The 19555-nt window shown below is 43.1% G+C and overlaps 1 protein-coding gene across 1 annotated transcript in view; it reads left to right on the top strand.

Annotated features, from left to right (window-relative positions):
* The window catches only part of LOC139583053 (laminin subunit alpha-4-like), a 31339-nt gene extending 16156 nt beyond the window's left edge, over nt 1–15183 (top strand). The window contains exons 15-40 of the mRNA XM_071413758.1: nt 591–739; nt 1000–1141; nt 1242–1335; nt 1432–1548; nt 1688–1873; nt 1995–2131; nt 2500–2664; nt 3428–3573; nt 3909–4071; nt 4292–4425; nt 4572–4743; nt 4922–5053; nt 5177–5319; nt 5514–5643; nt 5758–5895; nt 6880–7013; nt 7191–7346; nt 7731–7884; nt 8334–8527; nt 10765–10954; nt 12672–12827; nt 13337–13496; nt 14157–14287; nt 14375–14468; nt 14606–14725; nt 14930–15183. Coding sequence (XP_071269859.1) covers nt 591–739; nt 1000–1141; nt 1242–1335; nt 1432–1548; nt 1688–1873; nt 1995–2131; nt 2500–2664; nt 3428–3573; nt 3909–4071; nt 4292–4425; nt 4572–4743; nt 4922–5053; nt 5177–5319; nt 5514–5643; nt 5758–5895; nt 6880–7013; nt 7191–7346; nt 7731–7884; nt 8334–8527; nt 10765–10954; nt 12672–12827; nt 13337–13496; nt 14157–14287; nt 14375–14468; nt 14606–14725; nt 14930–15075 — 3783 coding nt within the window. The 3' untranslated portion in view covers nt 15076–15183. The remainder of the gene's footprint in view (nt 1–590; nt 740–999; nt 1142–1241; nt 1336–1431; nt 1549–1687; nt 1874–1994; nt 2132–2499; nt 2665–3427; nt 3574–3908; nt 4072–4291; nt 4426–4571; nt 4744–4921; nt 5054–5176; nt 5320–5513; nt 5644–5757; nt 5896–6879; nt 7014–7190; nt 7347–7730; nt 7885–8333; nt 8528–10764; nt 10955–12671; nt 12828–13336; nt 13497–14156; nt 14288–14374; nt 14469–14605; nt 14726–14929) is intronic.
* The last annotated feature ends 4372 nt before the right edge of the window (nt 15184–19555 follow it).

The raw sequence follows: 19555 nt of genomic DNA, 5'->3' as shown, positions 1-19555 counted from the left end.
AACAGACACCCAAAATGATATTAGGGCATTTTTTGGAGTTGCATGAGATCAAAAACGCTGCTGCAAACTCTGACGCCCTCTGATGGCATTTTCTAAACGATTCATAATATTGTATACTACCCTTATAAAGTACATTTCGGTTTCAAAACTATAAGTACTACAAACACATGCTTAGTACTGTTAGAAAGGTAAGAACTTCATTCTTATGACCCACCAACATTTGCCAGACCCTGTACAGGACCCAAAACAACCGCTCAGTGTTTAACAGGTTATACAATTCCCCTTTTGAGGGGATACTTCAGGATTTTGGAAATGAAGCACTTTGTATTCTTCCCCAGAGTCAGATGAACTTGTGGATACCATTTGTATGTCTCTGCGTGAAGAATGTTGCTAACTACCATTAGCGCAATTGCTAACTAGCATTAGCATAATGACTGGACATTAATGGTAAGCATAGGGCTTCATTGCCAAAATCCCAAGGTATCCCTTTAAGTCAATTGGCTCTCTATTGGTTTAGTCAGTGGGGAAATAGAATCATTCAGACGTAATTTTGTTAGTTAAGTCCTGGAATGGGGTCTGTATCTGTGTAGAACGTGACTGAGTACCACGCTGCGATCGATGGTGCCAGCAAGCTACTGCAGGAGAAGACTGAGGCGCTGTCCCTGGCAGACAGAGACCTGGTCCAGAGAGCCCAGGACCATGCAAATGATCTACAGAGTCAAGCGGGCGAGCTGGAGTAGTGAGGAGACCACACGACCACACTCGATTATCCACTTTATTCCATTATAATGCACACCACATTCAAGAACAAAACCACCACTGAACATTATTCAACACTGATCAACACTCAATCCCACATTACTTGAAGCACAAATGAGTAGTACAGTAGTAGTATCACAGTTAAAAGCAGGCCAACACTACAGCTATGTTCTTCACCCTTAATGCTTTACAAAGATTCCAACTAGACCTTGACGTTGTTGTACGTTTCTTTCCACCTAGTGATCTGAAACGCAGCGATGCCAACGGATTCGTGCAGAAGGCTCTGGATGCAGCCAATGTGTACAACAACATAGTCCAGTACATCGAAGAGGCCAACATGACTGGACTGACAGCACTGGATTTAGCAACAAGAGCTGAGGATGTAGGTTGTCTGAAATGCGCAGCAGTTAGCTACATACAGTATTTAGGCTAATATAGAGTGGTTTTCAATTGATAAGCTAAAACTGTGCTGTCTATGGCAGGCCACCAACGGGATCAACACACAGCTGGGGTTCCTGACGACCCAGAGTGACAACATCTTCAAGGAATCTATTTCATTGCATTCTGAGCAATTAGGTATAACATGTTTTTTAGATTGGGCATTGTCTGATTGTTGTTAGACTAGGCTGTACAGGTTCTCCTCAATGATACATGTGTGAATTGTCTCAACAGAGGTTGAAACTGAGGTTCTGGACAAGATGAAATATATTGAGGAGACCAAGGAGACCATGGATGACAACACCAAAAAACTAGCGGAAGTACTGAAAGACATCAAGGGAATTGAGCCAGGTAAAACACATTCTTGTTCTGGACCATAGCCTATCTAGGGTCTCTGACATGCACATCATTGTATTCACTGCCATTCGAAGATTGCTCTCCTCATCTCGGTACTGAATTTGTTGTTCTGAATTCCACTCTGACCTTCCAGGCAGAACCACCAAGCGTCTGGAGCTCACCAGGGAGGTGGCTGAAGGCACCCTGAACCGCTCCGTGGAGGTCCTGCAGACCATCACCCCCATCCACGAGAAGGTAGAGGAGTGGGCCACCAACATGAAGAACCAAGATTATTCTGCTGCAGCCTTTGACCGCGCTGTAGTATCTGCTGGGGAAGCAGGTACAGTACACTCATAAACACTTCTACAGTATTTCAATCCTCGACAGAGAAGACTAAATGACTAAGCATTACACTCAAACTAGTAAGTGGTAATCCTCTCCATCCATGGTGGGGTTTTCAGTTGAGAACCTGTCTGAGCTGGTTCCTGAGCTGCTGGACAAGCTACGTATCATTGAGAAGAAGCCAGTGAACAACGTGACCACCAACATCATGAGGATCAGAGAGCTCATCGCCCAGGCCAGGAGTGTGGCCAAGAAGGTCAATATTAACATCTGAACAATCACTAACATCACAACCAAAATGTACTTTCAACCACCAATGAAAAACCCTGTACAGTCTTGTGTTACTATAATCCCAAGTCTTGTTCATAATCGAGTCCTGTATGACACAGATACAGTGCCTTCAGAAAGTATTCAGACCCCTTGACTTTTTCCACATTTTGTTAAGTTACAGACTTATTCTAATATTGATAAAATAGTTTTTTCCCTCATCAATTTACACACAATATCCCATAATGACATTTATTTATTCCATTTTAAAATAAGGCTGTAACGTAACAAAATGTGGAAAAAGTCAAGGGGTCTGAATACTTTCCGTATATCATGTTTTGTTACACCATACTGTAGGTCCAAGTGTCCATGAAGTTCAACGGTCAGTCGTCGGTTGAAGTGCAGCCCCACATCAATGTGGCGGACCTTAAGACAGTGACCACCATCAGTCTGTTCATCAGGGTGGACCCAGATAAGGACCCTATTGAGGACCGCTTCATCTTCTATCTGGGAGACAGAAACGTGAGGAGGCTGGGGGGAGAGGGGGAGGTCAGGAAATAGGGAGCTGGGCTGGTGCTGGGTTCAGATCTACTTGTCCTGTATAACCGACTCCTTTTGTTGTCATGCCACAACCCTGGAAGTTGGCCATACAGCATAAACACATCTGGGATCAGGCTAGCATAGACCTGTATATAGCGATAATACTGGGGTGTTTTTCTATTGTGTGCAAGAAGTGGGTGGGTTGGAGAAGGGGGTTGCAGACTGGCCCAGATCTGCTATTGAAAGTTCCCAGACTTGGACCCTGAGGATGGCTTGAGATAAAAGGGCGAGAGCAGCTTGTGTGCAGATGAATGGTTTGTTGTGATCATGTGAGCAGAAGAGGCCTTTGAGAACAGACAGTTGCCTTTTTCAAAAGGTTTCCAGGAGACGCCTGTTGTGTGCGCCACTGCCGCCAAAGTCGGGGCTCATTTACATAAATGCCGTTACCCCCCACCCGCAGGAGGTTAATGACGGCAGGGCAGAGCTCTCCTCTCTGGGCCTCTCTGTTCTCTTTAATGATGCTGCTTACCCTGGTGATTCTCCCACTGCTGTAAATTATGCAGTGGTGTTTGTGTAAGTCTGCTTGATGCTTAGAAATGGTACTCTGTGACCCTTCGTTGGTTTTATAAAGCAAATATTAGGAGATTTTCCTGAATAAGATCGCATGCAGGGATTCAATATTACAATACATGCACTGTGCTGTATAAAACCTGTCACCTTGGTTTCTCTTCTACATATCATATAGGGTAAGAAGGACTACATGGGTCTGGCCATCAAGAATGACAACCTGGTGTACATCTACAACCTGGGAGGGGAAGATGTTGAAATCCCACTGGGTTCAAAGCCTGTCAGCCAATGGCCTCCAGTCTTCAACCTCATCAAAGTGGAGAGGTACAGTAGTGTGTTACCTAAGCAACAGATCCAGTCGCACAGATAGACTGGCATAGCCTGGTAGAAGATCAACTAATGCTTATTAGACAAGACATCTGTCGTGTCTGTTGTCATGCCATACATGTTTCATGAATGACAAGCGATGACAAACTTGGCTAGAGCACATACAGTACAGATTTGCAACCTTGCTAAAGACCGTCCGTCCATTCACACAGACAGGACATCTGTCTAGTCTAACCACTCACAGGGATTTATGAGGCTGTTCTGGCCATGCAGTATGTAATGGTGTTGATGGGACTGATTATTCACGCTGCTTTGTGTCTTTGTTTTGACAGGCTGGGCAGACATGGAAAAGTGTTCCTGACTGTACCCAGTCAGACGTCCACTGACGAGCAGAAGTTCATCCAAAAGGGCGAAGCCTCTGGCACCTACTCCCTGTTCAACCTGGACCCTGAAGACACTGTATTCTTCGTGGGTGGCGTCCCCGCTGATGTCAGGGTACGGTATTACTTTCTAACAGGATATGACATCAACCTCTGATCAGAGTTCTGTGGCATTGGCTAATGCATAGCAGACCATTTCCATCGTACAGTATTGATGTAAACAGTACTTCACTCATGAACCATTGACACAGCAGAATTGAACCAGTATTGCGATGACTCTCTATTTACTTTTTCCTTCCAAGATAAGATTATGAATGTTTTGTTTTTCCTTGTAGCTTCCACCTGCACTCAGCCTAGCTCCTTTTGTGGGCTGCATCGAGTTGGCCTCTTTAAATAATGATGTCATCAGTCTGTACAATTTCAAACAGACGCACAAGATGGATGTAGTTGCTTCAACACCTTGTCCCAGGTATGATATACTGTATCTTGTCTATACATTTTCTGTTGGGAACTTTAGATATTGCCCTTAAAGAGTCCACGTCTCCATCTGAGGCTCCTTCAGACAAGTCGCTTAATTTCGACTTAACTCTAACATTGTTTTCTTTGCCGTATCAGGTATAAGCTGGCATTCTCACAGAGTCGTATCGCCAGCTACCTGTTTGACGGAACTGGATATGCCCTCATCACCAACATGGAGAGGAGGGGTAAATTTGGCATCGTCACCCGGTTTGACATTGCTGTTCGGACAGTAGCAAACAACGGCATCCTGTTACTCATGGTCACCGGGGTAAATATAGTAGCGAAAATGTCCCCTTTATTTTTGAACAAGCAACATAGTGTCAGTCAGTGATGCAATGCTATGCCTTGTAATTCTTCAGAGCATAGAGAGATTTACCAATACTTTTTCTGCATCATGTTACTGGGTAAAATGACTCTAGAAAAAAATGTTCAATAATTCTTTCCAGGACAACTTCTTCCTGTTAGAGTTGAAGAATGGCTTCCTACGTCTCATGTACGACTTTGGCTTCAGCGGAGGCCCGATCGTCATGGAGAGTAACTTACCTAAACTACAGATCAATGACGCAAGATACCATGAGGTAAATCTAAATCAGCCCATTGTCTTTCTGTCGGCAGGGGTGTGCCTATTGAGATGTGAATGAAATCAATTTCCTTTCAACAGTAGGCCTAATCCAATCTAAGCTGTGCTGTTCTTTTTATAGGTGTCAGTCATCTATCATTACTCCAAGAAGATCATTCTATTGGTGGACAAGAGTCACGTGAAGTCCATGGAGAATGAGAAAAAACCGTTGCCCTTCTCCGATATCTACATAGGAGGGGCCCCCTCGCGCATTCTCCTCTCCAGGTGAGTCAGTTATCTAATCACACACGTGCACTTCCTCACACCAATCCAAGGACCTTAAGAGGTCTAACTTTGTAAGCATAGTTGACAATTGTAACACAATATCAACAGACTATTACATTAGTATTACACTGAGTACAGTTGGACAGTTGGACAGCAGGCCCTATGTGACTATGAGCATATTCCCTCTCCCCCAGGCCTGAGCTATCCTCCCTGATGGGGCTGAAGGGCTGTGTGAAGGGCTTCCAGTTCCAGAAGAAAGACTTTAACCTCCTGGAGGAACCAGGCACTATTGGCATCAGCAGCGGTTGTCCTGAGGAGTCCTTTGTATGTACTGTAGTCCATAGCAAACGCTACTAGACAAAGCATTGGTGATGTATACAGAATCAACTGAACTACCAATAGTTGACAATGTCCCTGTTGTGTCTTGGATTCTAACAGATGTCACGTAAAGCCTACTTCACTGGAGAGAGCTACCTGGGGTCTGCAGCAAAGATATCTCCCTTCGACGCCTTCGAGGGTGGCCTTAACTTCAGGACACTGCAGCCTACTGGTCTCCTGTTCTACCACATCGAAGGGGTATATTGATTCTTGCCTGAATTGTATTTAATTGTTTCTTAAACTCAACAAAAAAAGAAACGTCCTCTCACTGTCAACTGCGTTTATTTTCAGCAAACTTAACATGTGTAAATATGAGACATAAACTGAACTTGGACAATAAACGCAAATCCGACCATCACCCCTGGTGAGACAAAACCGCGACTCGTCAGTGAAGAGCACATTTTGCCAGTCCTGTCTGGTCCAGCGACGGTGGGTTTGTGCCCATAGGCGACGTTGTTGCCGGTGATGTTTGGTGAGGACCTGCCTTACAACAGGCCTACAAGCCCTCAGTCCAGCCTCTCTCAGCCTAATGCGGACAGTCTGAGCACTGATGGAGGGATTGTGCGTTCCTGGTGTAACTCATGCAGGTGTTGTTGCCATCCTGTACCTGTCCCGCAGGTGTGATGTTCGGATGTACCGATCCTGTGCAGGTGTTGTTACACGTGGTCTGCCACTACGAGGACGATCAGCTGTCCATCCTGTCTCCTTGTAGCGCTGTCTTAGGCATCTCACAGTACAGACATTGCAATTTATTGCCAAGGCCACATCTGCAGTCCTCATGCCTCCTTGCAGCATGCCTAAGGCACATTCACGCAGATGAGCAGGGACCCTGGGCATCTTTCTTTTGGTGTTTTTCAGAGTCAGTAGAAAGGCCTCTTTAGTGTCCTAAGTTTTCATAACTGTGATCTTAATTGCCTACCGTCTGTAAACTGTTAGTGTCTTAATGACCGTTCCACAGGTGCATGTTCATTAATTGTTTATTGTTCATTGAACAAGCATGGGAAACAGGATTTAAACCCTTTACAATGAAGATCTGTGAAGTTATTCGGATTTTTACGAATTATCTTTGAAAGACAGGGTCCTGAAAAAGAGATGTTTCTTTTTTGCTGAGTTTATGAGTTCCAAAGGAACTGCAAAGGAAATACAACTGTTGTTCAACTCCAAACTCTATTCCTCCTTCAGTCTGATGAGTTTACCATCGCTCTGGAGAACGGAGCAGTGGTATTGAACTCCAGGGGCACCAGAGTCAAATCACACAAGAAGCAGTACAACGATGGAATGACCCATTTCCTGGTAGCTTCAGCGAATAATGACAAGTAAGAATCCAATGTACCGTAAAAAACATCTCCCTTTATCTGGCAAGTATTTTTTACGGATTGCCTCGCTGTCAAGCCACATACATATTTCTTCATATTTAAAAGTGTGATTTAAAAGCAAAATGTATTATAATTGTTCACTGTAACAATTGACTGATAACTATCTATCTCCATCAGATATGAGCTGGTGGTGGATGACAAAGACAAGCATGAGAAGAAACGTCCGTCCTCCCCCGCCTCAGTCTCCACAGTGAGGAGCTTCTACTTAGGAGGCTCTCCCAGTAGCAGCATCAAGAACTTCACTGGCTGCATCAGCTACGCCTACATCAGCAGGTGACCTGGCCCCTCTCTCACTGCCACAGCACTCAGACCACATTAAAAGCCTAATGCGTTTGACGTCATGGACTGTAATGGATTGCATCTAATATTAGCAAATGAACAAGTCCAAGGTTTTACACACCTCCTATCTCCAGAGAACATTGTTATGATAGCAAGCTCATTGGACCTCTGGCTCAGGTCGGTTGGTGAAAACCTTGCTGCCTAGCTGCATCCATGAGAGGAAGAAAGCCAAGCAGAGCTGCTGTTGAGAGCCGAGTGGGAGGACATGGAGTTTGTTTCCATGGAGACAGAGTTGTGTGTGTGTGTGTGTTTGAGTATCTCTATGGCTCTTATGTCTTTGGCACTGAGTTGCTAGTCTCTCTCTCTCTCTCTCTCCAGACAAGACAGGGACATTGAGCCTGAGGACTTTCAGAAGTACACTGAGAATGTCCAGACCTCTCTGCAGGACTGCCCTGTGGAGCGACCGCCCGCTGCCCTGCTCTCAAAGCACAGCAAAAACTCTGCCAAAACCAAGCAGGGCCATACTAGGAAGGTAAAGAAATAAAGATCATTTAAATACATGTCATTGAACCCGAGTTTGGCTTCTAAAAGCTTATGCCTGCCGGATACAAAAGTCATCAGTATTCATTCATAAAAAATGCCTGTCTTTTCAAGTCTTAAAAGAGTCTATAAACACTTAAAGATGGAATCCTTAATTGGTGATACTGCCACATCCGTTTGGGATTCTACAATAACAAAGAAGTTACTCCAAACAACAAACACCTCGGACACCATTGCACGCGCATTGAACAGCAGAATATGTACCGCAATTTTTTTCCCCATGCTGCCGGAGGTGCCATTCCCCACAATAACAAAGTCGCTGGGGCAAACAGTAGCACTGCTTCCCCTAATTTCGATCTTTAAAGATGATACTGTATACTGAACAATAGGCATGCATTGACCCACTACTAACAGTCAAGTAACTTCCCTTCTCTCACTAAGGTGGGCAGAGACAAGTCCAACCAGCCACAAGGCCTGTTGGGACTGAACAGTGATGACCAGGAGCCAGGAGAGACAGAAGAGACACCATGCTACCTGTCCGCCAGGCCCCATGCCACCCGCCACGCCCACCACTACGGGGGTATCGCCAACAGCAGGCAGGAGTACACTGACATCCCAGAGTCCCTCGCTGAGAGGTAAGGCCAGGAAAGGGAAGAACACCTGGGTTGCATTCCAAATAGCACCCTATTCCCTATATAGTGTACTACTTTTGACCAGGGCCCATAGATGTGGTAAAGAGGTCAATGGAACTCAACCAAAACAATGGAAACGCCTGGGTTAAAGATGCTGTCTGTGAAAGATCCCCAATCTCCTCATTGCCCCCCAGCAAAATAATCCTACATGTAGGCTAGTGTTTATATGTGTATTTCACACTATGTTGAGGTAAAAATCAGAGTATAATGCTTTTATGGATGTCAACCCCAACACATGTTCATGTCATCGTCACCAATCAACTGCATTACAGTTAAAAATGACTTTGACTACCACCACCGATGTATGCTAGCTACTCTATGCTACCAGCTTATATGAACGGGAGTTAGCATTTAGCAGACACTTCTCAACCTGAAAAGGGACAACTTCTAAATGTTATGCAAAAACAACCAAAGATATCCATATCAAATCAAATCAAATGTATTTATATAGCCCTTCTTACATCAGCTGATATCTCAAAGTGCTGTACAGAAACCCAGCCTAAAACTCCAAACAGCAAGCAATGCAGGTGTAGAAGCACGGTGGCTAGGAAAAACTCCCTAGAAAGGCCAAAACCTAGGAAGAAACCTAGAGAGGAACCAGGCTATGAGGCATATCAGACTTTATTAACCACATTGTGGGCCTGTTCCAATAAATCAACCATGACGGATTTGACAAATATCCACTTTGTTAGATCAATCTTGCATCCTTCCTCTATCCCCCCATGGTCTGCATTCCAATGACCTCTTCACCGCATCTATAGGGCTCTGGATACAGGTAGTACACTGTGAAGGGAATGGGGTGACATTTGGGACACAACCTGGGGGTACAACATAGGTGATAGGTCAAGCAGAAGTCAACCAGAGGTCAACCAGAGGTCAATCATGAACCCACTCTACACATGAACTCCACTCTGTTTTCTTGGTCTAAGTACAAGTCACATGCACTTTACTCTGGGTCTCTGAGTAATGGTCTGAGTATAGTATAATTAAGCAATAAGGCACGAGGTAGTAATGAACCTATACCCACGAGTGTGACACAAAAAAACGTTTTACTGTTATTACGTTGGTAGCAATAAGGCACCTTGGGACTTTATGGTATATGGCCAATATACCACGGCTGACTTCTGTGTCCAGGCACTCCGCGTTGCATTGTGCTTAAGAACAGCCCTTAGCCGTGGTATAGTGGCCATATACCATAAACTCCCAAGGTGCCTTTTTGATACCAACGTAATAACAGTAAAACGTTTTTTTTTGTGTCACACTCGTGGGTATAGGTCTGTTATAAACAGGTTGTTTGGATCCTGGATGCTGATAGGTTGATATGCGGGAGTTGTGGGACAACCACGTTGTTGTCTAGTGCATTTATTGTTGGCCTGGTACGGTCCCCAATCAGAGGCAGCTGTTTATCGTTGTCTCTGATTGGGGATCATATTTAGGCAGCCATTTCCCCACTGGTTTTTGTGGGATCTTGTTTGTGTGTAGTTGCCTGTGAGCACTCCATGACTTCACGTTTCGTTTGCTGTTTATTGTTTTTGTGAGTTTCCTTTATTAAACATGTGGAACCCAAATCACGCTGCACGTTGGTCTGAGTATATTTCCAGTTCGTACGACGATCGTGACACCTGTATGCCTCTGTGCAACAAGGTTTCATTTTACAAATGCGGTCTCTCCCTTGCCTGTAGGCTAGCTAGCTAGCCCATAAATGAACGCAAAACGAATAATTCACCATGGAAACCGTAAACACTCAGAATCCCATTAATTCATTAACCAGAGCAGTGCGGCCTATGTAGGCCTATTGGATATTTATTAAATCAATATTTATTGAAGTTATTGTCTCTCATCATTGATTATCTGCTAGCTACAAGCCAATGGCTTGTTTAGCATAGCAACGTAGAATGATTCGAATTAACGACTGGGTCAAAACATTAGAAAATAACTAACGACCAGCACGCTTGGGTAGCAACTTCAGAATGCAAAAACGAATTTACCCGTTAAAATCATGTTTTACTGAGAAAAAGTCATTCATATTTTTCTAAACCGTATTACGATAACCGTTTTATAAAAGCAATAAGGCCCTCAAACCCTTCTTAGGCCTTATTACTTAAATATACCACAGCTTTCTGCCAATCAGTATTCAGTGCTCGAACCACCCGGTTTATAATGCACCTTTTACCCCCCAGGTCTCACTTCTCCCTGTCCCTGAAGACCCAGTCCTCGTTCGGCCTCATCTTTTATGCATCAGACGAGGCAGAGGACAACTACATGGCTCTGTTTCTTTCCCATGGGAAGCTGGTATACACCTTCAACCTGGGTCAACAACAGGTCAAGGTCAAGAGCCCGGAGAAGTACAACGACGGAACATGGCACAATGTAAGTAAATATACACTACCGGTCAAAAGTTTTAGAACACCTACTCATTCAAGGGTTTTTCTTTTTTTAAACTATTTTCTACATTGTAGAATAATAGTGAAGACATCAAAACTATGAAATAACACATATGGAATCATGTAGTAACCAAAAAATTGTTAAACAAATCAAAATATATTTTATATTTAAGATTTTTCAAATAGCCACACTTTGCCTTGATGACAGCTTTGCACACTCTTGGCATTCTCTCAACCTGCTTCATGAGGTAGTCACCTGGAATCCATTTCAATTAACAGGTGTGCCTTCTTAAAAGTTCACTTGTGGAATTTCTTTCCTTCTAAATGCGTTTGAGCCAATCAGTTGTGTTGTGAAAAGGTAGGGGGGTATACAGAATATAGCCCTATTTGGTAAAATACCAAGTCCATATTATGGCAAGAACAGCTCAAATAAGCAAAAGAGAGATGACAGTCCATCATTACTTTAAGACATGAAGGTCAATCAATATGGAACATTTCAAGAACTTTGTGCAGCCTCAAAAACCATCAAGCGCTATGATGAAACTAGCTCTCATGAAGACCGCCACAGGACTGGAAGACTGCAGAGGATAGGTTCATTAGAGTTACCAGCCTCAGAAATTGCAGCGCAAATAAATGATTCACAGAGTTCAAGTAACAGACACATCTCAACATCAACTGTTCAGAGGCGACTGTGTGAATCAGGCCTTCATGGTCGAATTGCTGCAAAGAAACCACTACTAAAGGACAATAAGAAGTAGAGACTTTCTTGGGCCAAGAAACATGGGCAATGGACATTGGACAAATTTCCACCAGTCTTTTGGTTTGGAGTCCAAACTGGTTCCAACCGCCGTGTCTTTGTGAGACGCGGTGCGGGTGAACGGAGGATCTCCGCATGTGTATTTCCCACCGTAAAGCATGGAGGAGGAGGTGTCATGGTGTGGGGGTGCTTTGCTGGTGACACTGTCTGTGATATATCTAGAATTCAAGGCACACTTAACCAGCATGGCTACCACAGCATTCTGCAGCAATACGCCACCCCATCTGGTTTGGGCTTAGTGGGACTATCATTTATTTTTCAACAGGACAATGACCCAACACACCTCCAGGCTGTGTAAGGGATATTTTACCAAGAAGGAGGGTGATGGAGTGATGCATCAGATGACCTGGCCCCCACAGTCCCCCAACCTCAACCAAATTGAGATGGTTTGGGATGAGTCGGACCGCAGAGTGAAGGAAAAGCACCCAACAAGTGCTCAGCATATGTGGGAACTCCTTCAAGACTGTTGGAAAAACATTCCAAGTGAAGCTGGTTGAGAGAATGCCAAGAGTGTGCAAAGCTGTCATCAAGACAAAGGGTGGCTATTTGAAGATTCTCAAATATAAAATATGTTTTCATTTGTTTAACACTTTTTTGGTTACTACATGATTCCATGTGTTATTTAATAGTGTTGATGTCTTCACTATTATTCTACAATGTATAAAATAGTAAAAATAAAGAAAAACCCTTGAATGAGTAGGTGTTCTAAAACTTTTGACCGGTAGTGTACTTATTCCCCATTAACCATATACTAAAATACAAAACTGTTACCTCTGACATCTGTCACACATAAATAGATTGTTCTATGGGATAAGCCACTCGTTTTCAGCAGTGACATAGTTCTACCCTACAGTGTAACAGCCCTGTCTTGTCTCTCCTCCTGCAGGTTATTTTTATTCGTGATGGGAATCTGGGCCGATTAATCATTGATGGGCTGACACTGCTGGAGGATAGAGCTCAGGGCTCCAACGTCTCCTGGCACGTCAGCAGTACCCTCTATGTGGGAGGGGTGCCACCAGGGAGGGCCCAGCAGAACATACTGGTAAGATACACCCCTTAGTGCCCAGGTCTACATCCCAAATGGTACCCTATTCCCTATGTAGTGTACTACTTTTCACCAGGGTCAAAAAGTTGTGCACTATATAGGGAATGAGGTGTAATTTGGGACACAGAGCAGGACCTTATACCCTACTGAAGGAAAATGGAGCAGAATGTTTTTACAGTGGAAACCTGGAAACATATGAAAACCCTGGCCAAGAATGTATAAAATGAACAAAAAAGTCAAGATCCTGACCTTTCGATAAAGAACATTATAAGAGATGTCTGGAATGGTTTATGGTCCTCTAGTCTTTTTTGGCATTATATGTTCACACTGGGAGCCATCCAAGTATTTTCACTTCAGACTGCTGTGCTCAGACAATACGTTTCCCACAGAAAACAATAAACCATCAACGTGACCCCTCTCTGGGGTCTGTTATTGGAACATATTACCTACAGATATCTGTACTACCACTCATTTACACTTTCCTGTGCTGTATTTGTCTCCAATAGAGAAACTCTGCATACAGCTTCACTGGCTGTGTGAAGAACTTCCAGCTGAATGGCCAATGGCTGTCCTCCGTGTCCCAGGCCTTCGGGGTGACGCCGTGCTTCGAGGGACTCTCTGAGCCGGGGACATACTTCTCTGAAGAGGGAGGATATGTCGTCTTGGGTAAGACACAAACACACTTTGCCAAGCCTCTCCATTTAGCTAGGAATTAAGAAAGTAATGGCAGATGATTATCCTCAAGGCCCTTCTGGCTTTATACTGTGGCTGAACCCTACCAGATTAATTTGAAGTATGATACCAAAGGAAAAGCTTGTGAAACATTGATTTTCCTGCAATCTTCAGGACATACTCCATCCTATCATTGTACACGGTTCACTTTGGCAGGGCCTGGAGCTGTTTGGAAACAATGTGTCAGTTATATCACACGCCATGTTAGATTTTCTCTGGAAAGCAGACAAAAACCCTGGGCCGCTCACCAATCACCACAGAGACGGGGAAGCAGAGAGGCTCTCGTCAGGATATTGGAATTTGATATCCCCAGTGCAGCTGTGGTGAACATTTGGCGTGGTGGAAAAGTTGAGGGCGCGGAGGAGAGCTGCAATCTCCAAGGTCTTGGAAGCCACGCTGCAGCTGTTTGAACGAGCGCAGAGCAATTTCACACCTTACTGTGGCTGGCTAAGTTTCACAAGTGCACACGCCCCATTGGGCCGAAGTGCAGTGAAACATTCCAGGTTACAGGCGTTAAAGATGAGGTTCCGAACGGACGGAGGGGCTGGTAGAGCAGACTTTACTTGAATTACTCTTTCTGTTCGTCTCCCTCAGATGACACGTTCAACCTGGGGCGGAAGTTTGAGCTGGTGGTAGAGGTGCGCCCTCGTGTGGCGTCAGGGGTACTACTGCATGTCTACACAGCAGCAGAGGAGTACTTAACCATGTATATTCACCAAGGAGCGGTAAGCGACTAATACAAAGCAATCCGTCGTAATTTGCTAATTTGCTATTAGTAGATCTTCAATGCGAGTATTGTTCTATGCTCCCAGGTGGTGGTGCTGGTGAACAATGGGGTCCGTGAGTTCTTCACTCAGGTCACTCCTAGACTGGGTCTGTGTGATGGGAGCTGGCACAGGATCACAGGTAAGAGATCTCATTATTGCATTGACTGCCCCTGATTTAAACAGTATGGGACCACGGTTCATTTGCAATGATTGGCCCATGTTATGTGCAGTGGCTGACAACAATGTGTTCTGTTGTCCTTTCTGCCTCTGGTTCAGTGATCCGAGATGCCAATGTAATCCAGCTGGATGTGGACTCAGATGTCAACCATGTGGTGGGACCTCTCCAACATAGTACCCAGAGTGCCAGGGCCCCTGTGTTCATTGGTGGAGCTCCAGGTCAGTGGCAAAGCCATGCATTTCAAGACGACTGAACGTTCACACAAAATAGTTTTTGCTAGACACAATATCTGACATTCCAACTAACAAAACACATCCAAACTGTGAGTACTTCGGTTACAGGGTGAGGCAGCACTATCAACCTAGATTTAGCAAAATAAAAGGAAATGTGTTTATAATGTTGTTTATTATATATCTTCCTAGAATCTCTTCTCCCAGAGGGCATTGCCACTAGGAGGGCCTACACAGGCTGTATGAGGAACCTGACGGTGAACGAGAGCCAAGTGGCCTTCAGCAAAGCTGCCCTGGTCAGCGGGGCCGTCAGTGTGGGCTCCTGTCCAGCTGCCTAAAGGCCCTGTCATAACGAATACAGCCCAGCTCTCCAGCAACACGACTGACCAAATTCTGCTTCCTAACAAGTTTCCACACTGTCAATAAAGCATGAAAAGCCATTTTCATTGTGTTTTAAATTGTCTATTCTTGTTTGATGTTAACTAGAACAATGTTTGTTTTCATTTGGAAAAGAGAATGACCCGGCAACATAACCAACCAATATGAATTAGTTTCACATGAGAAAATATCCCCCAAAAGAGTTGGACTGCAACATGATATGACTAAGGACCACTGCTCATATTATAGCCAACTTAAGAAGGCTTGTAAATGTATCACCCTATGAGAAGGTATCTTAATTTTCTTAAAGGCCCAATACAGTCAAAATGCATTGTTTTATATAATATTGTACAACAGCTGATGAAACTAACACTGTAAAAGTGTGAGAACATTTTTTATCAGTGTTATTTCCTGATAGTAGCTGGTTTGCATGGGTGGGATTTTTGTTTTTTCATGGTGACATCACCATGCAGTACAGTGATTAATAGACCAATAACAAAGAGAATTCCAAACCTCTCTGCCAATAACAGCTAGTTTCCAGTTTTCCACTCCCCACTCAGACCACTCCCAGACAGTACTAGCAAAATTATTGTTTTTGCAAAAAAAAAGCTATTCTTGCCCATTTTAATGGAAATCTATTACAGATATATATATATATATATATATATATATATATATATATAAAGGCTGCATTATATATATATATATATAAAGGCTGAACTCACAAATTCACACTCCCACTCCAAAGGGATTGGTTTGGGTTTGGTTGATAGGACCCTAAAGCATAGTTCATATTTTTGTCAGAGAGCTGTGATGTACTGTAGGAGTGCAGCCAAGTCCAGTTCCAGACAATGCTTCCACCACCCTATGTTGTCATCTCAATGCTGCCACATCTGTACGTAACAAAATCGTCTTCATTGCTTTGTCACAGTGCAGTTTTTCTACTTATTTTCTGATGAATAAAATGTATATTCTAAACTCCTTGCTGTTATTGGTTTATTGCCCTCACACACACAGAAAGAGAGAGGCCGGAAAGGAGAAAAAGATGGCATGATTAGGTGTAGATCTTGGAACTAATGGCGGTGAAAGCAAGGAAGATTGGACTATGGTCCAAAAGAATGGGAAACGGGGAGAATTGAGAAGGGGCATATCGAGTTGTCAAACCTGAGGAATCCATTTGAGATATCCAACCTGGTGGAAAGAGCGATGGGTAAAGTAAATGCTGGGAGGGTTATGAGAAGAGGCATGTTTTTATTTAGTGTACTTCTGAGGATAAGAAAGAGTTCATGCTGTATGGGATTATAATCATGACAGAACTATGTGATTTTGTATTTTTCATTTTGTGGTCGCAAAATGTGTAATTTAATTTCGCAAGCTTGTATCAGGACGTGCGAAAGGTTTAACAACAGTCGGAAAACTTTTAACTCTACATTTGAATACATTCAATAAGATTTGAAAGCATCATTTATTTTCAAAATTATTGCAAGTCCATTTACGACTATGAATATTCTGCCGTGAATAAAAAATACACTTGAAGATTTTTGAATCTGCGCGCGCTCAGAGTTCTGTCACTGTTGTCACGTTGTAGGACGTTTTGTCAATTTGTAGGATGAGATTTGCAAGTACAATCATAATAGAAATAGTTCCACATATGTTATTATCTATCATGCAGAATTGAAGCTTGTAACTTTGGAAGCTCATTCAATAATACAGACTTGGGTGATTTCTGTTTTTGTTCAATTTAGACCGCAATAAGTTGAATGAGGTGTTAGTGAAGTACTGGAACAAAAACCTATACACAATTTTCCTTTGTTAGTCTATGCAGGTTCGTCATATGATTTCTAGGCACGTGGTGGAGATGAATACAACAATACTCCAAGGCAGGCCCCAGTATTCAGTGGTTGTGGCAGCATGCTGCTTTCTAGTGATCTTACTCCCTCTCCACCTAAAATACAATAACAAAAACATGAATAACAATATGCCTATAAGTCAGTAACTTCGCTAACTAAACAGTCACACGGAACCTAAACCCGGCTGCGCGCGTGCGCCATCGTGCATAAATGTATTTTGTCCCCCCACACCAAACGCGATCACGACACGCAGGTTAAAATATCAAAACAAACTCTGAACCAATTATATTAATTTGGGGACAGGTCGAAAAGCATTAAACATTTATGGCAATTTAGCTAGTTAGCTTGCACTTGCTAGCTAATTTGTCCTATTTAGTTAGCTTGCTGTTGCTAGCTAATTTGTCCTGGGATATAAATATTGAGTTGTTATTTTACCTGAAATGCACAAGGTCCTCTACTCTACCAATTAATCAACACATAACCGATCAACCGAATCGTTTCTAGACATCTCTCTTCCTTCCAGGCTTTTTATTCTCTTGACTTTATATTGTGATTGGCAAATTTCATAAATTAGGTGCATGTCTGCCACTGACCTCGTTCGTCTTTCAGTCACCCACGTCGGTATAACCAATGAGGAGATGGCACGTGGGTACCTGCTTCTATAAACCAATGAGGAGATAGGAGAGGTAGGACTTGCAGTCAGAAATCTGCGTCAGAAATAGAACTGATCTCTATTTTAGCCCTTGGCAATGCAGACTCTCATTGGTGCGCGCGAGCAGTGTGGTTGTAATAATTGAATAACATAGATTTCTACATTTGTTTTGCAACGCTCGCGCACGTGACGCCAGCGCTGTGGTCAGCCTGTCATGTAAATGTCCACATCAGCCAAATGATACCCAACCAATACAGCCTACATTTGGAGGGACATTTTTCTTTGCAACTTTTTCAGTCACCAATTAATAAATAAACATGCAGTGGAATTAAGTACTTTGAAAAAAAGGGTTCAAAAGTCAGCAACAAGTCTTTAAAATATAGCTATAGTTTTTATTTTCTAGAAACCTAGCTAACATTAGCTACACTGCAGTGATTAAGGTGAGAGCTAGGTACCTTTCCCCCAGCAGTTTCAATTTAGCTAGCTAACGTCATTTTGCATGAATAGCAGGACAGGAAAATGGTCAAATTCACACGCTTATCAAGAGAACATCCCTGGTTATCCCTATTGCCTCTGATCTTGCGGACTCACAAACACAAATAATTAATTTGTAAATTATGTCTGTGTGTTGGAGTGTGCCCCTGGCTATCCATACATTTTAAAAACAAGAAAATAGTGCCGTCTGGTTTGGTTAATATAAGGAATTTGAAATGGTTTATACTTTTGATACTTAAGTATATTGTAGCAATTACATTTACTTTTGATACTTAACTACAGTTGAAGTCGAAAGTTTACATACACCTTAGCCAAATACATTTAAACTCAGTTTTTCACAATTCCTGACATTTAATCCTAGTAAAAAAAATCATGTTTTGGTCAGTTAGGATCACCACTTTATTTTAAGAATGTGAAATGTCAGAATAATAGTAGAGAGAATGATTTATATCCACTTTAATTTCTTTCATCACATTTCTAGTAGGTCAGAAGTTTACATACACTCAATTAGTATTTGGTAGCATTGCCTTTAAAAAATTTAACTTGGGTCAAACGTTTCGGGTAGCCTTCCACAAGCTTCCCACAATAAGTTGGGTGAATTTTGGCCCATTCCTCCTGACAGAACTGGTGTAACTGAGTCAGGTTTGTAGGCCTCCTTGCTTGCACACATTTTTTCAGTTTTGCCCACAAATTTTCTATGGGATTAAGGTTAGGGCTTTGTGATGGCCACTCCAATACCTTGACTTTGTTGTCCTTAAGCCATTTTGTCACAACTTTGGAAGTATGCTTTAATCATTGTCCATTTGGAAGACCCATTTGCAACCCAGCTTTAACTTCCTGACTGAAGTCTTGAGATGTTGCTTCAATATACACATAATTTTCCTCCCTCATGATGCCATCTATTTTGTGAATTGTGCACCAGTCCCTCCTGCAGCAAAGCAACCCCACAACATGATGCTGCCACCCCCGTGCTTCACGGTTGGGATGGTGTTCTTCGGCTTGCAAGCCTCCCCCTTTTTCCTCCAAACATAACGATGGTCATTATGGCCAGACAGTTCTATTTTTGTTACATCAGACTAGAGGACATTTCTCCAAAAAGTACGATCTTTGTCCTCATGTGCAGTTGCAAACCGTAGTCTGGCTTTTTTATGGCGGTTTTGGAGCAGTGGCTTCTTCCTTGCTTAGTGACCTTTCAGGTTATGTCGATACAGGACTCGTTTTACTGCGGATATAAATACTTTTGTAGCTGTTTCCTCCAGCATCTTCACAAGGTCCTTTGCTGTTGTTCTGGGATTGATTTGCACTTTTCGCACCAAAGTACGTTCATCTCTAGGAGACAGAACACGTCACCTTCCTATGGCGGCTGCGTGGTCCCATGGTGTTTATACTTGCGTACTATTGTTTGTACAGATGGCCGTGTTACCTTCAGGTGTTTGGAAATTG

This window comes from Salvelinus alpinus, chromosome 8 (assembly GCF_045679555.1).
Source record: "Salvelinus alpinus chromosome 8, SLU_Salpinus.1, whole genome shotgun sequence".
Classification (NCBI taxonomy): Eukaryota; Metazoa; Chordata; class Actinopteri; order Salmoniformes; family Salmonidae; genus Salvelinus; species Salvelinus alpinus.
Note: the sequence above shows the minus strand (reverse complement) of the source record. Positions and strands in the feature narration are given on the sequence as shown.